The following is a 16,005-nucleotide window of genomic DNA, read 5'->3' as shown; positions in this document are numbered from 1 at the left end:
GGTCCCTTCAGCCTATCAGGGAGCGCCACGTCATGGCACTCTCCTGATTGGCTGTGTGCTCCTGTAGTGTCTGTCAGGCAGCACACGGCACAGATACAATGTAGCGCCTATGCGCTCCATTGTAGCCAATGGTGGGAACTTTGCGGTCAGCGGTTGACCGAAAGTAACCTCACCGCTGACCGCAAAGTTCCCACCATTGGCTACAATGGAGCGCATAGGCGCTACATTGTATCTGTGCCGTGTGCTGCCTGACAGACACTACAGGAGCACACAGCCAATCAGGAGAGTGCCACGACGTGGCGCTCCCTGATTGGCTGAAGGGACCCTCTTTGACACGAGTCAGGGGGGTCCTGGAAGTCGGGGAAAGGGGTCCCATGTGTAAACATGGGGCCCCTTTCAGTGCGTGGTCGGGTTTCCGTTTTATTATTTTGCCAAGTACGTGGATTATACAAAGAACAGAAGGTACACTGGATTATGTGAGTATAATTTTTTTCACAGGTACCCCTAGGATTCTACATGGAGAAGAGGACCGAGCCTCGTGGGAACATAGGTAAGTATGTGTGTATGTTGGTGTGCATGTATGTAATAAAGTTGTACGGTCACGGTGTGTGTGTCCTGTTTTTATTGTTTTTTTTTTAGTAGTAGTACTACAGGTACCAGCGGGCCCGGTTTTCCACCGCATGCTGGTACTTGTGGTTCTCCAAGTACCAGCTTGCGGGGGAGGCTTGCTGGGACTTGTAGTACTGCTACTAAAAACAATATTCACATTTTGGAAACAAGGCTATCAGCCCCCCATCTGCCGCCCTTGGATGGGGGGGACAGCCTCGGGCTTCACCCCTGGCCCTTGGGTGGCTGGAGGGGGGGGGCCGCCTTGATTGAAGGGGTCCCCACTCCTCCAGGGTACCCCGGCCAGGGGTGACTAGTTGGGGTTTTAATAGCATGGCCGCAGGGACCGATATCAAAGTGTCCCCCGGCTGTGGCATTATCTCCCCAGCTAGTGGAGCCCGGTGCTGGTTTAAAAAATACGGGGGACCCCTACGCTTTTTGTCCCCCGTATTTTTGGAACCAGGACCTGGCGCAGAGCCCGATGCTGGTTGTTGAAATATGGGGGAACCCCTGTCATTTTTACACCCATATTTTTTCAACCAGGACCGGCTCAAAGAGCCCGAGGCTGGTTATGCTTAGGAGGGGGGACCCCACGCAATTTTTTCTAACTTTTTTAAGACTTTTTAATGAACTTTTTAAGGTACACAATGAAGCCCTGCATGGATCTCACAGATCCGGACGGGATTCCTTGTGTTTTGTCAGGCAGTGTTTTACTCATCACTCCGGTAAAACACTGCCTGATATTACGAATCACATCGACATCGGAAAAAACGAATGTGCAAAACTCGGCAGCTTAGTGAATGACCGTATCAGGATTAAAAAAGTTGCAGTAAAATGCACCCGATACCATTCGAGATCAAACACCCTTCAAAACGGCAAAAACACGAATATTAGTAAATAAACCCCCAGGTGTCAATGTGTCATTGTTCTGGGGACCCCAGGTGTCAGTGTGACTTTGTTCTGTGGACCTCAGGTGTCAGTGTGACATAGCTCTGAGACCCTAGGTGTCAGTGTGTCATTGTTCCGGGGACACCAGGAGTCAGTGTGTCATTGTTCCGGAGACACCAGGTGTCAGTGTGTCATTGTTCCGGGGACACCAGGTGTCAGTGTGTCATTGCTCTGGGGACACCAGATGTCAGTGTGACATTATTACTTAAGTCAAAGCTTATAGTCATCTTAGGAACTCATGCCTGATTGTCCACACAGGAGTAGTTCCCAATAGAATATATTCTATGTCTGAGACTGAGTGAGTGAGTGAGTGAGTGAGTGAGTGAGTGAGTGAGTGAGTGAGTGAGTGAATAAGAATATTACTGCATGAAGAAGTGAGTGGGTGTGTAAATGAATGAATGTACTGTATAGTGAATGGAAATCGTTCATGTTCTAAGCAATACACAATAGAACTTGCATTGCTCTGCCCGCTCATACCTCTATTGCACAATGCAGAACAGAGACACGTCTTTGGGTTCTGCTGCACTTTATGGGGCTATAAAGTCATACAGTAATATTAGCTCCTGCACCATCAGGACAATGTGTCCAGCCAGCATCACTGCAGTGTGAGAACCTTACCTGTGGGCACTGGACGGTGCACGGCTCCTAAACAAAGCAAAACAAACATAAGTCATACAACGTTCCAATGCCTGGGGGAGTCAGCAACACAGAACATGCTGAGACCTCATAGATTCATACATCACTATACATAGCATCCCTTTAAACCGGGACACACATGAATTACACAGGTTCTGTGGCTGACAGAAACCCGGGGAAATGCAGGCTTGATGTCGGCCAGCCACAGAACCTGTATAATTCATTGGTGTCCTGGTTTAAAGGGATAGTATGGCAAGCCGAACTATAAAACCCCTGAATATCTAACGACTTATAAGGGTATATTCAATTAGGTGTGAGAGGCATGATGTGCCCTTGAAACAGTGTGGAAACGCCGGCTACAACACATAAACCCGCCTCCACTGCGCCACTGACTCATGGATTTTTGTACGAAGCCCTACGGCTTTCCACAGGAAAGCGTGCTTTGTTTGCAAGCCAAGAAGACAGAAGGTAGCCAGATCGGGAGTGTTCCTTGCTAGGTGCAGACTACGGTTATTCATGCACGCACCTTATTTTCCTGGGTGGGATTACGCATTTCGCACATTTTTTACGGTAATAAATTAATAATAAATAATGCTAATTAAAAGCAAGCAAGGAATACAAAGGAATATCACACCCCTCTATTTATCCCTTGCTTAGGGAAAGATGTATCAAATCTTGGGGAGAGATAAAGTGGAGAGAAAGCACCAGCCAATCATTTTTGTCATTTTTTAAAGCACAGCCTGTAACATGGCAATTAGGAGCTGGTTGGCTGGACTTTATCTCTCTCTAAGCGTTGATAAATCTCCCCCCAGGTCTCTCTTTCTTCTCTCTATTTCTCATTCTAATTTTTCTCTCTGCTATTTTAATCCCTCTCTCACCTATCTCTGTACTCTTTCAATTCCTCTCTTACTTTTCTCCCTCCCGATCTCTTTCACTCTCCCTTTTTCTTCTTTTTCTTTCTTTCACCTTCTCCCTATCTCTTCCCCCGCCTCTCTCTCCTTCTCCTTTTCCCTTTTTCCTCTCCTTCTCCCGATCTCTTTCCCTCTCCCTTTTTCTTCTTTTTCTTTCTTTCACCTTCTCCCTATCTCTACCCATCAGCCTCTCTCTCTCCCTCTTCTTATCTCTTTCCCTCTCCCTCTTCTTCTTGATATCTCTCCTTCCCATTCACTCTTTTCTCTCCCACTCTTTCTCTCTCTTTTCTTCTCCATCTCCATATTCCCTCTCCATCTCTCTCTCTCTCAATCTTTATATGTATATACTTTTTTCTTCCTCTCCTCTCTTTTTCTCTTGGACACTATTACTAAGGCAGAAGAACTGTTAGAGCAAGGGTGGCCGGATTTTTGGGACCTGGGATCTACTTTTTGTTCACTTACTTACCAGTGATCTACCAGCGCCAAATAACACCAATAATTATGCTCACATTTAAAAATATGATTAAGAATGACAACATCAAATAATCCCCCTCTGTGCAAATCCTACCCTTTGCAGATCCCCCTCTTCCACTCCCCTGCATAATAGCCCCTTGTACAATACCCTCCTCTGTACAAATCCCCCACTTTGCAGATACCCCCCTTATTGTCACTCTGCCTAGTTTCAGTCCTCCCTCTCCCTGCAGTCACGGCTCCCGCTTTCACGCTGCATGGCCTCCCGCTGGCTACTTCTCCTGTCGTCGTCGCCACCACCGGCTGGATCAAACTGGATCCAACTAGCGCCCAGATCCTCATATCGCAGGTGACGTCATTACGTCACCCGTGCACCCGCACACTGCATCCCTGGGAGCTGTGAAGAGAAGCAGCGGTGGCAGGCTCCTTACAGTTATTTTCTGTTAAGTCTGTTGCGATCTACCGGCGGATGCTCCGTGAGCTACCGGTAGATCACGATCTACCTTTTGGCCACCTCTGTGTTAGAGAGACAGTATATGTATAAGATGATGGAGACTTCTTGGTAGAAATTAAAGCTGTATTGTTCTGCAATACTAATTTTTTTTATTTTTTTTATCTACTTACTAACTCAGGGCCTAATTCAGACCTGATCGCTTGCTAGCAGTTTTTTTTGCAGTGTTGCGATCAGATAGTCGCCGCCTATAGGGGAGTGTATTTTCGCTTTGCAAGTGTGCGAATGCATGTGCAGTCGAGCGGTACAAAAAAGTTTTGTGCAGTTTCTGAGTAGCTCAGAACTTACTCAGCCGCTGCGATCACTTCAGCCTGTCCGGTCCCGGAATTGACGTCAGACACCCGCCCTGCAAACGCTTGGACACGCCTGCGTTTTTCCAAACACTCCCAGAAAACGGGCAGTTGCCACCCACAAACGCCCTCTTCCTATCAGTCTCCTTGCGATCGGCTGTGCGAATGGATTCTTCGTAAAACCCATCGCACAGCAATGATCCGCTTTGTACCCGTGTGATGCGCCTGCGCATTGCGGTGCATACGCAAGCGCAGTTCTGACCTGACCGCAGCGCTGTAAAAAAAAAAAACTAGCGTGCGATAAGGTCTGAATGACCCCTCAATCCTCTGATTCAGACAGCAGAAATAAGTAAGGCTAAACGCTAATGTTAAAATAACAAAAGTAAATTAAAATATTAACTGTTCCGGACAATAAATGTCTATAATGGAGCCATCATGTTTATTACATTATATTGGGTCTGGAGAAGTCAGAATTTGCTCTAGGATTAAAAACAAATGAGATGGAGGAGGGTACGTCCTGTTCTGTAAGTTGCTATTTTTATTTTATTAAATGGAACCCGTTTCTTACTTCAGCTTGCGCAACGGAGCATATCGCCTCTGTCAAAGGATCCACCAGGCTGTCGAGGTTCTCGGTGTTCTGGGTGAAGAAGACATTCCGTGGGACCTGGCCAGTGACAATCCTACGTAGCTGCTCTCGGTCTGCGCCGTTCATCCCGACTGCCAGAACTCGAATACCTGAGGTCAGTGGGTGAAATGATCAATATTGTCACAGAGAGGCAATGTTTGGCTATGAGGTACATTTACTAAGCAGTGATAAGAATGGAGAAGTGAGCCAGTGGAGAAATTTCCCCATCAACCAATCAGCAGCTCTGTATCATTTTATAGTATGCAAATTATAGATGTTACTTCAGTGCTGATTGGTTGCCATGGGCAACTTCTCCACTGGCTCACTTCTCCGCTTTTATCACTGCTTAGTAAATGTCCCCCTATATCTCTAATGATGCCCTCCCAATCTGGGGTCACCCCTAAGGATCACTAACAGGGTGATATTCAGCTGCATATGATGTGTTGCCCTGACTTTTAGACTGCATAAATGACCAGACAAGATCCCGGCAGATTACTATAAGTTCACCATGTCATAAATCATTCATCTAACTCCCAAATCCTGGGTATCAAAATATATTTATGGTTTAAATCAGTGATCTCCAATCTTAATTGGGGTGTGAGCTACTTTCGGAAAAGAAAACCTCTGAAGAAGCTACCCCCTCCCCCCAATGCACGTGCGTTCCTGTGAAAGTGGGTGTGGCCTCACAAAAGTAGGTGTGTCCTCACAACTACAAGTAATGCCCCCCGCATAGTGCTAGATACACAAATAATGCCCCTCAGCAGTGCAACATACACAAATGCCCCTCAGCAGTGCCAGATATACAAATAATGCCCCCCAGCAGTGATAGATACACAAATAATGCCCCCCAGCAGTGCCAGATACAATGCCCCCACCAGTGCCAGATACAATTCCCCCCGTAGTGCCATTTAAAATGTCCCCCACAGCGCCAGATAAAATGCCCCCCCGCAGTGTACGATACAGTGCCCCACACAGTGCTAACCCTTGCTGGCTTTTTCTACTGCTGCCGATGCTGCTCCTCCTGTATGAGGGATGAAAGGGGAGGGGAGCGCAGCCAGAGAGCGGCTGTGGTGAGGGTGACAGAGTCTCTGGCGGCAGTGGGCATTTAAAATATGGTGCCAGTAAGTGAGCCAATCAGAACTCACGGTCCGGCAGCCAATCAGGTGCCGCCACTGCCGGTCCACGAGCTCTGATTGGCTGACGGCCGGCACCACATTAAAAATGAAGGGAGGAGGAGTGCCAATGACTGCCCAAGCCCGTGCGCTCTGCGAGCTACCGAAAATACTACCGCGAGCTATCGGAAGCTTGCGAGCTACTGGTTGGAGATCACTGGTTTAAACCAATATAATAGCACTAAATATGTTACAGTTTTCTTCTATACCCTATTCCAACATTAATAAACCATTATACTGCTTTATTTAATGCCATGTTTGCCAGCTGTCACAGTATAATAGGATACCGTAACTCATTACATAATTCTAAATGTGATAGACATTATCTGAGAATATATTGGGTAACTATAAGAAACGTGCTGTAGAGAATTACGTACCTGCAGTCTTGATGGTGTTAGCTGCCTGTAGCACATCATCGGATGAAGGTCCATCTGACAGAAGGACCATCACACCAGGAACATTCTGTCTCCTTCCATAGCTCGGAGAGAATAGATAAGTCTTTGCAAAGTCTATGGCAGCGCCTAAAAGTCAGACACACCAAGAAGATACTTTGAGTTAGACCCCACACAGTCTGGTAGAAGTTGGCTAAAGACCAACAAGTCATTTACTGAGGTAAAAAAAACAAATGGAAACCGGTGACATCATTGTGGATTTCTATGCATTGTTAGAACTCTGCTATCAAGTAATAACCGATTGTAAAATGTGCTTGACACACTGTGCCTAGCAATTAAGCGTCATGATTTCAGTGTCTTAAATTGTTTTTCCATAGTTAAATCCAGTGTACCATAATATGCTTCGTATATGGAGAAGCAGTCTTATGGAAAATAAGAATTTACTCACCGGTAATTCTATTTCTCGTAGTCCGTAGTGGATGCTGGGTACTCCGTAAGGACCATGGGGAATAGACGGGCTCCGCAGGAGACTGGGCACTCTTAAAAGAAAGATTAGGTACTATATCTGGTGTGCACTGGCTCCTCCCTCTATGCCCCTCCTCCAGACCTCAGTTAGGGAAACTGTGCCCGGAAGAGCTGACATTACTAGGAAAGGATTTGGAATCCAGGGTAAGACTCATACCAGCCACACCAATCACACCGTACAACTTGTGATAACTATACCCAGTTAACAGTATGAACAACAAATGAGCCTCATGAACAGATGGCTCATAACAAAACCCTTTAGTTAAGCAATAACTATATACACGTATTGCAGAGAGTCCGCACTTGGGACGGGCTCCCAGCATCCACTACGGACTACGAGAAATAGAATTACCGGTGAGTAAATTCTTATTTTCTCTGACGTCCTAGTGGATGCTGGGTACTCCGTAAGGACCATGGGGATTATACCAAAGCTCCCAAACGGGCGGGAGAGTGCGGATGACTCTGCAGCACCGAATGAGCAAACTCAAGGTCCTCCTCAGCCAGGGTATCAAACTTGTAGAATTTTGCAAATGTGTTTGAACCCGACCAAGTAGCAGCTCGGCAAAGTTGTAAAGCCGAGACCCCTCGGGCAGCCGCCCAAGAAGAGCCCACCTTCCTCGTGGAATGGGCTTTTACTGATTTAGGATGTGGCAGTCCAGCCGCAGAATGTGCAAGTTGAATCGTGTTACAGATCCAGCGAGCAATAGTCTGCTTTGAAGCAGGAGCACCCAGCTTGTTGGGTGCATGCAGGATAAATAGCGAGTCAGTTTTTCTGACTCCAGCTGTCCTGTAAACATAGATTTTTAGGGCCCGGACTACGTCCAACAACTTGGAATCCTCCAAGTCCCGAGTAGCCGCAGGCACCACAATAGGTTGGTTCAAATGAAAAGCTGATACCACCTTTGGGAGAAATTGGGGACGAGTCCTCAATTCTGCCCTGTCCATATGGAAAATCAGATATGGGCTTTTACATGACAAAGCTGCCAATTCTGACACACGCCTGGCCGAAGCCAAGGCCAACAGCATGACCACTTTCCACGTGAGATATTTTAGCTCCACGGTTTTAAGTGGCTCAAACCAATGTGATTTTAGGAAATCCAACACAACATTGAGATCCCAAGGTGCCACTGGAGGCACAAAAGGGGGCTGAATATGCAGCACTCCCTTAACAAACGTCTGAACTTCAGGCAGTGAAGCCAGTTCTTTTTGAAAGAAAATAGACAGGGACAAAATCTGGACTTTTATGGAACCCAATTTTAGGCCCATAGTCACTCCTGACTGTAGGAAGTGCAGAAATCGACCCAGCTGAAATTCCTCCGTTGGGGCCTTCCTGGCCTCACACCAAGCAACATATTTCCGCCATATGCGGTGATAATGTTTTGCTGTCACATCCTTCCTAGCTTTTATCAGCGTAGGAATGACTTCATCAGGAATGCCCTTTTCCTTTAGGATCCGGCGTTCAACCGCCATGCCGTCAAACGCAGCCGCGGTAAGTCTTGGAACAGACAGGGCCCCTGCTGTAGCAGGTCCTGTCTGAGCGGCAGAGGCCATGGGTCCTCTGAGATCATTTCCTGAAGTTCTGGGTACCAAGTTCTTCTTGGCCAATCCGGAACAATGAGTATAGTTCTTACTCCCCTTTTTCTTATTATCCTCAGTACCTTGGGTATGAGAGGAAGAGGAGGGAACACATACACCGACTGGTTCACCCACGGTGTCACTAGATCGTCCACAGCTATCGCCTGAGGGTCCCTTGACCTGGCGCAATATCTTTTTAGCTTTTTGTTGAGGCGGGACGCCATCATGTCCACCTGTGGCCGTTCCTAGCGATTTACAATCAGCTTGAAGACTTCTGGATGAAGTCCCCACTCTCCCGGGTGGAGGTCGTGTCTGCTGAGGAAGTCTGCTTCCCAGTTGTCCACTCCCGGAATGAACACTGCTGACAGTGCTAGCACGTGATTCTCCGCCCATCGAAGAATCCTTGTGGCTTCTGCCATTGCCATCCTGCTTCTTGTGCCGCCCTGTCGATTTACATGGGCGACTGCCGTGATGTTGTCTGACTGAATCAGAACTGGTTGGTTTTGAAGCAGGGCTTCTGCTTGACTCAGGGCGTTGTAAATGGCCCTTAGTTCCAGAATATTTATGTGTAGGGAAGTTTCCTGACTCGACCATTGTCCTTGGAAGTTTCTGCCCTGGGTGACTGCCCTCCAACCTCGGAGGCTTGCATCCGTGGTCACCAGGACCCAGTCCTGTATGCCGAATCTGCGGCCTTCGAGCAGATGAGCACTCTGCAGCCACCACAGCAGAGACACCCTGGCCCTCGGGGACAGGGTGATCAACCGATGCATCTGGAGATGCGATCCAGACCACTTGTCTAACAGATCCCACTGAAAGATCCTTGCATGGAACCTGCCGAAGGGAATTGCTTCGTAAGAAGCTACCATCTTTCCCAGGACTCGCGTGCAGTGATGCACCGACACCTGCTTTGGTTTCAGGAGGTTCCTGACCAGAGATGATAATTCCTGGGCCTTCTCCTCCGGGAGAAACACCTTCTTCTGTTCTGTGTCCAGAATCATGCCCAAGAACAGCAGACGCGTCGCAGGAATCAGCTGTGACTTTTGGATATTCAGAATCCAGCCGTGCTGATGCAGCACTTCCTGAGATAGTGCTACGCTGAATAGCAACTGCTCTTTGGACCTCGCCTTTATAAGGAGATCGTCCAAGTACGGGATAATTATGACTCCCTTCTTTCGGAGGAGCATCATCATTTCGGCCATTACCTTGGTAAATACCCGCGGTGCCGTGGACAGACCAAACGGCAACGTCTGGAATTGGTAATGACAATCCTGTACCACAAACCTGAGGTACTCCTGGTGGGGTGGATAAATGGGGACATGCAGGTAAGCATCCTTGATGTCCAATGACACCATAAAATCCCCCTCGTCCAGGCTTACAATAACCGCCCTGAGCGATTCCATCTTGAACTTGAACTTTTTTATATAAATGTTCAAGGATTTAAAATTTAGAATGGGTCTCACCGAACCGTCCGGTTTCGGTACCACAAACATTGTGGAATAGTAACCCCGTCCCTGTTGAAGGAGGGGTACCTTGATTATCACCTGCTGAAGATACAGCTTGTGAATTGCCGCCAGTACTACCTCCCTTTCTCTGAGAGCAGCAGGCAAGGCTGATTTGAGGTAACGGCGAGGGGGAGTCGCCTCGAACTCCAGCTTGTATCCCCGTGATACTACTTGCAGAACCCAGGGATCCACCTGTGAGCGAACCCACTGGTCGCTGAAGTTCCGGAGACGCGCCCCCACCGCACCTGGCTCCGCCTGTGGAGCCCCAGCGTCATGCGGTGGACTTAGAGGAAGCGGGGGAGGATTTTTGATCCTGGGAACTGGCTGTCTGGTGCAGCTTTTTCCCTCTTCCCGTGCCTCTGGGCAGAAAAGAAGCGCCTTTGACCCGCTTGCCTTTCTGGGGCCGAAAGGACTGTACCTGATAATACGGTGCTTTCTTAGGCTGTGAGGGAACCTGAGGTAAAAATGTCGACTTCCCAGCTGTTGCTGTGGAAACGAGGTCCGAGAGACCATCCCCAAACAATTCCTCACCCTTGTAAGGCAAAACCTCCATGTGCCTTTTAGAATCCGCATCACCTGTCCACTGCCGAGTCCATAATACTCTCCTGGCAGAAATGGACATTGCATTAATTCTAGATGCCAGCCGGCAAATATCCCTCTGTGCATCTCTCATATATAAGACGACGTCTTTAATATGCTCTATGGTTAGCAAAATCGTATCCCTGTCGAGGGTATCAATATTTTCTGACAGGGTATCGGACCAAGCTGCTGCAGCACTACACATCCAAGCTGAAGCAATTGCAGGTCTCAGTATAGTACCTGAGTGTGTATATACAGACTTCAGGATAGCCTCCTGCTTTCTATCCGCAGGCTCCTTTAAGGCGGCCGTATCCTGAGACGGCAGTGCCACCTTTTTTGACAAGCGTGTGAGCGCCTTATCCACCCTCGGGGATGTCTCCCAACGTAACCTGTCCTCTGGCGGGAAAGGGTACGCCATCAGTAACTTTTTAGAAATCACTAGTTTCTTATCGGGGGAAGCCCACGCTTCTTCACACACTTCATTCAACTCATCTGATGGGGGAAAAACCACTGGTTGCTTTTTCTCCCCAAACATAATACCCTTTTTAGTGGTACCTGGGTTAATGTCATAAATGTGCAACACATTTTTCATTGCCGTAATCATGCAACGGATGTGGCCCTAGTGGAATGTACATTAGTCTCGTCCTCGTCGACACTGGAGTCAGACTCTGTGTCGACATCTGTGTCTGCCATCTGAGGTAGCGGGCGTTTTTGAGCCCCTGATGGCCTTTGAGACGCCTGGGCAGGCACTGGCTGAGAAGCCGGCTGTCCCACAGCTGTTATGTCATCGAACCTTTTATGCAAGGAGTTGACACTGTCGTGTAAAACCTTCCACATATCCACCCACTCTGGTGTCGACCCCGCAGGGGTTGACATCACACTTATCGGCACCTGCTCCGCCTCCACATAAGCCTCCTCATCAAACATGTCGACACAGCCGTACCGACACACCGCACACACACAGGGAATGCTCTGACTGAGGACAGGACCCCACAAAGTCCTTTGGGGAGACAGAGAGAGAGTATGCCAGCACACACCACAGCGCTATATAATCAGGGATTTACACTAACACAAAGTGATTTTTCCCTATAGCTGCTTTATATATACAGTTTGCGCCTAAATTTAGTGCCCCCCCTCTCTTTTTTACCCTTTGAGCCTGGAAATTGCAGGGGAGAGCCTGGGGAGCTGTCTTCCAGCGGAGCTGTGAAGAGGAAATGGCGCCAGTGTGCTGAGGGAGATAGCCCCGCCCCCTTCTCGGCGGACTTCTCCCGCTCTTATATTTATATTATGGCGGGGGATTTTTGCACATATATAGTTTTTTAGACTATATTATGTGCTGTTTGCCAATGTAAGGTACTCTAATTGCAGCCCAGGGCGCCCCCCTACCCCCAGCGCCCTGCACCCATCAGTGACCGGAGTATGTGGTGTGCATAGGGAGCAATGGCGCACAGCTGCAGTGCTGTGCGCTACCTTAATGAAGACCGGAGTCTTCAGCCGCCGATTTTCAGGACGTTCTTCTTGCTTCTGGCTCTGCAAGGGGGACGGCGGCGCGGCTCCGGGACCGGACGATCGAGGACGGGTCCTGTGTTCGATCCCTCTGGAGCTAATGGTGTCCAGTAGCCTTAGAAGCCCAAGCTAGCTGCAAGCAGGTAGGTTCGCTTCTCTCCCCTTAGTCCCTCGTAGCAGTGAGTCTGTTGCCAGCAGATCTCACTGAAAATAAAAAACCTAACAAATACTTTCTTTACTAGAAGCTCAGGAGAGCCCCTAGTGTGCAACCAGCTCGGGCCGGGCACAGATTCTAGCTAAGGTCTGGAGGAGGGGCATAGAGGGAGGAGCCAGTGCACACCAGATATAGTACCTAATCTTTCTTTTAAGAGTGCCCAGTCTCCTGCGGAGCCCGTCTATTCCCCATGGTCCTTACGGAGTACCCAGCATCCACTAGAACGTCAGAGAAATATAGTGCTGCCAGGGGTGTAATCGTTTTTTTTTTAAAGCAAGTCAATACATAAGGGCTACAGTTAAAGTGCAAAAATGTGAGCCAGGATTATCCTACAATTTCATCTCTGCTAATAATACTGCACCCATCACACCTACCTCATTCTCGGATATCTGCCTTTCTGAAGTCCAATGAAATTGGTACCCTTTACCTTTCTCTCCTCACGCCTGACCAATCATTTCTTCTTCCTGACCTCTAATGCCTTCCCGCTTTGTTTTATGCCCGTCTTGTGTATTATCTTTGTATCGTATGCCTGTCCTTTTGTCTATCCCTCAGTATCTTCATGTCTAGTTCTACCGCCTCCTTTATTATGACACTGAAAGTATAATGATATATTGGGGAGATATTCTAGCACCGTACAGCACCTTTCCTCTTATAATTGATGGCGCTTCTGGTTTTGCAGAAGTAGAGAAGCTGTTTGTGTTCTTTCTCCTTCTACACATCCCGTCCATGTCTCCCCCCTTGTTTTGTGTAAGTAAACTTAATAAAAAATTTTTTAAGCTTCTTCGATTTTATCAGATAATCCAAACATGAACTCTCTTCCTGCCTTATAAACTATAGTATGTTACAATAAGGGCAAGTTACCAATGTTAGTTCCACTGGGATCAGTAAATGGGATGTTTCCAATTTGTTGCTCAACTGTTCTGAGTTCACTGGAACGGTTCAACAGGACAGAAGGACGTGTCCGGAAGCTGTAAGCGCCCACTGCAACCTTGTCGGGAAAAAAACAGACACAATTATAACCACCTGTAGCCAAACCAAAAGCACTCATCGCCCACAGTAAAAAAAATACTGAGGACCAGCATACTTGTAGTAACCTAAACTATCCTCTAGATGGTGCTATTCTACTTAGTGCAGTTTCTGAACTTTTTGCAAACTCACAAGAGGGTGCTAGTGCGACTAACGCCTACTAACACTCAAGAAACTTCTGTATTATTGAGTAATGAATCTCAGATGAATGTTAGTACTTTCCAAAAATGCAGACTTTCTTTGTAGCATATTCAGTACTACTACAGGTTGAGTATCCCATATCCAAATATTCCGAAATACGGAATATTCCGAAATACAGACTTTTTTGAGTGAGAGTGAAATAGTGAAACCTTTGTTTTCTGATGGCTCAATGTACACAAACTTTGTTTAATACACAAATTTATTAAAAATATTGTATTAAATGACCTTCAGGCTGTGTGTATAAGGTGTATATGAAACATAAATGAATTGTGTGAATGTACACACACTTTGTTTTATGCACAAAGTTATAAAAAATATTGTCTAAAATGACCTTCAGGCTGTGTGTATAAGGTGTATATGAAACATAAATGCATTCTGTGCTTAGATTTAGGTCCCATCACCATGATATCTCATTATGGTATGCAATTATTCCAAAATACAGAAAAATCCCATATCCAAAATACCTCTGGTCCCAAGCATTTTGGATAAGGGAGACTCAACCTGTATATACAAATGTTATTTGTAAACCTACAAGCCCTCTGTCTAATCAGTAATCTATTCTAGTTCTAATAGGTTTTTCCCAAAATACCTGAGTGGCATCTGGTCCGAGTTTTCCCACCGAAGATACCATCTTTGAGAGGAATCGTTTAAGGGCCTCTTCATTATATTTGTTGTCCTGGGTCGTGTGGACCAGGAACACAATGTCGTTCCTGCCAGTCCCACAGGCTGTCCAAATAAAAAAGGTCATATAAAATACTGTATTCTGGAAGTAATAGCATCAGAGATTACAGTGAACACAGGGGGTAATTCAGACCTGATCACTAGCAAGCGATATTTGCACTGCTGTGATCAGATAGTCGCCGCCCATAGGGGAGTGTATTTTAGCTGTGCAAGTTCGCGAGCAGAGCTGTACAAACCGATATTGTGCAGTCTCTGCGCAGCCCAGGATTTACTCAGCCGCTGCGTTCACTTCAGCCTGTCCGGGGCCGGAATTGACGCCATGAACCCTCCCTGCAAACGCTTGGACACGCCTGCATTTTTCAAAGACACTCCCTCAAAAACGGTCAGCTGACAGCCACAAACGCTGTCTTCCTGTCAATCAACTTGCGATCGCCCGTGCGAATGGATCCATCGCACAAACCCATCGCTGAGCGGCGATCAGCTTTGTACCCGTGTGACGCGTGCGCAGTTTGGACAGGATCGCCCGCTGTGCGAAATTGCTAGCAGCGATTAGGTCTGAATTACCCCCACAGTGTCATCATAAGCATTATGGAATCAGCTGCTTCAGTCGTTTTGGAACCATGTTTACATTTTGGAATTAATACCAGGTCATTGGCAATGATAACTAGTTGGAACGAGCAGGAGTAGAACATTTATACTGGACGCAGTGGGGGCAGGTTAACAAATTATACCTGGAGGATGTATAAGCAGATGCTGAAAGCATTACGCCCCTGCATATATTTAGGTGTTGGGACAGAGACTGTGCAATGCGCTGCCCATGACATCCTGTGGACACTCCAGACAGACACCCTGCATCCGGAGGACGCTCCGGCTAGTGCTGTACTTCCCCGTGTTGACTGTCCTGGTTCCTCTGCGTGACATTGTGACGTCACGTGTGCAAAAGGTACTGCCGCCCTGGTCCGGTATTGGTTGAAGGTATGTTAGTTTTGCCAATGTGACTTTCGTGTTTTTGCTCAGCGTGTGCTCTAGAGCGGAGCGTACTCATGTACGGGTAATGCAGAGTCTTAGGGGGTCTATGTACTAAGCCTTAGAGAGAGATAAAGTGTAGGGAGATAAACTACCAGCCACTCAGCTCCTAACTGACATGTTACAAGCTGTGTTTGAAAAAAATGACAGGAGTTGGTTGGTTGGTTGGTTGGTTGGTTGGTTGGTTGGTTGGTTGGTTGGTGCTTTATCTCTTTCCACTTTATCTCTCTCCAAGGGGTCTATTCATGAAGCAGTGACAAGAGTGGGGAAGTGAGCCAGTGGAGAAGTTGCCCATGGCAACCAATCAGCTGCTCTGTATGATTTTATAGTATGCAAATTATAAATGTTACTTCAGTACTGATTGGTTGTTCTCCACTAGATCACTTCTCCACAGTTTTCACTGCTTTATGAATAGACCCCCAAGGCTTAGGGGTCTATTTATTAAGCCTTGGATGGAGATGAAGTCAACGGAGGTAAATGACCAGCCAATCAGCTCCTAACTGCCATTCCACAAGCTGGGTTTGAAAAATGACAGTTAGCAGCTGATTGACTGGTACTTTATCTCTGTCCACTTTATCTCCATCCAAGGCTTAGTACATATAAATAGG

The 16,005-nt window shown here is 47.2% G+C and overlaps 1 protein-coding gene across 1 annotated transcript in view; it reads right to left on the bottom strand.

Moving 5' to 3' along the window:
• The window catches only part of COL7A1 (collagen type VII alpha 1 chain), a 215,617-nt gene that overhangs the window by 100,677 nt on the left and 98,935 nt on the right, over positions 1-16,005 (bottom strand). Inside the window, exons 29-33 of the mRNA XM_063941553.1 lie at positions 14,280-14,416; positions 13,325-13,451; positions 6,548-6,691; positions 4,942-5,108; positions 2,173-2,199 (exon numbers count right to left, since the gene is read on the bottom strand). Coding sequence (XP_063797623.1) covers positions 2,173-2,199; positions 4,942-5,108; positions 6,548-6,691; positions 13,325-13,451; positions 14,280-14,416 — 602 coding nt within the window. The remainder of the gene's footprint in view (positions 1-2,172; positions 2,200-4,941; positions 5,109-6,547; positions 6,692-13,324; positions 13,452-14,279; positions 14,417-16,005) is intronic.

This window comes from Pseudophryne corroboree, chromosome 9 (assembly GCF_028390025.1).
Source record: "Pseudophryne corroboree isolate aPseCor3 chromosome 9, aPseCor3.hap2, whole genome shotgun sequence".
NCBI lineage: Eukaryota > Metazoa > Chordata > Amphibia > Anura > Myobatrachidae > Pseudophryne > Pseudophryne corroboree.
The sequence above is the reverse complement of the archived record's forward strand: the minus strand, read 5'-3'. Positions and strand labels throughout refer to the sequence as shown.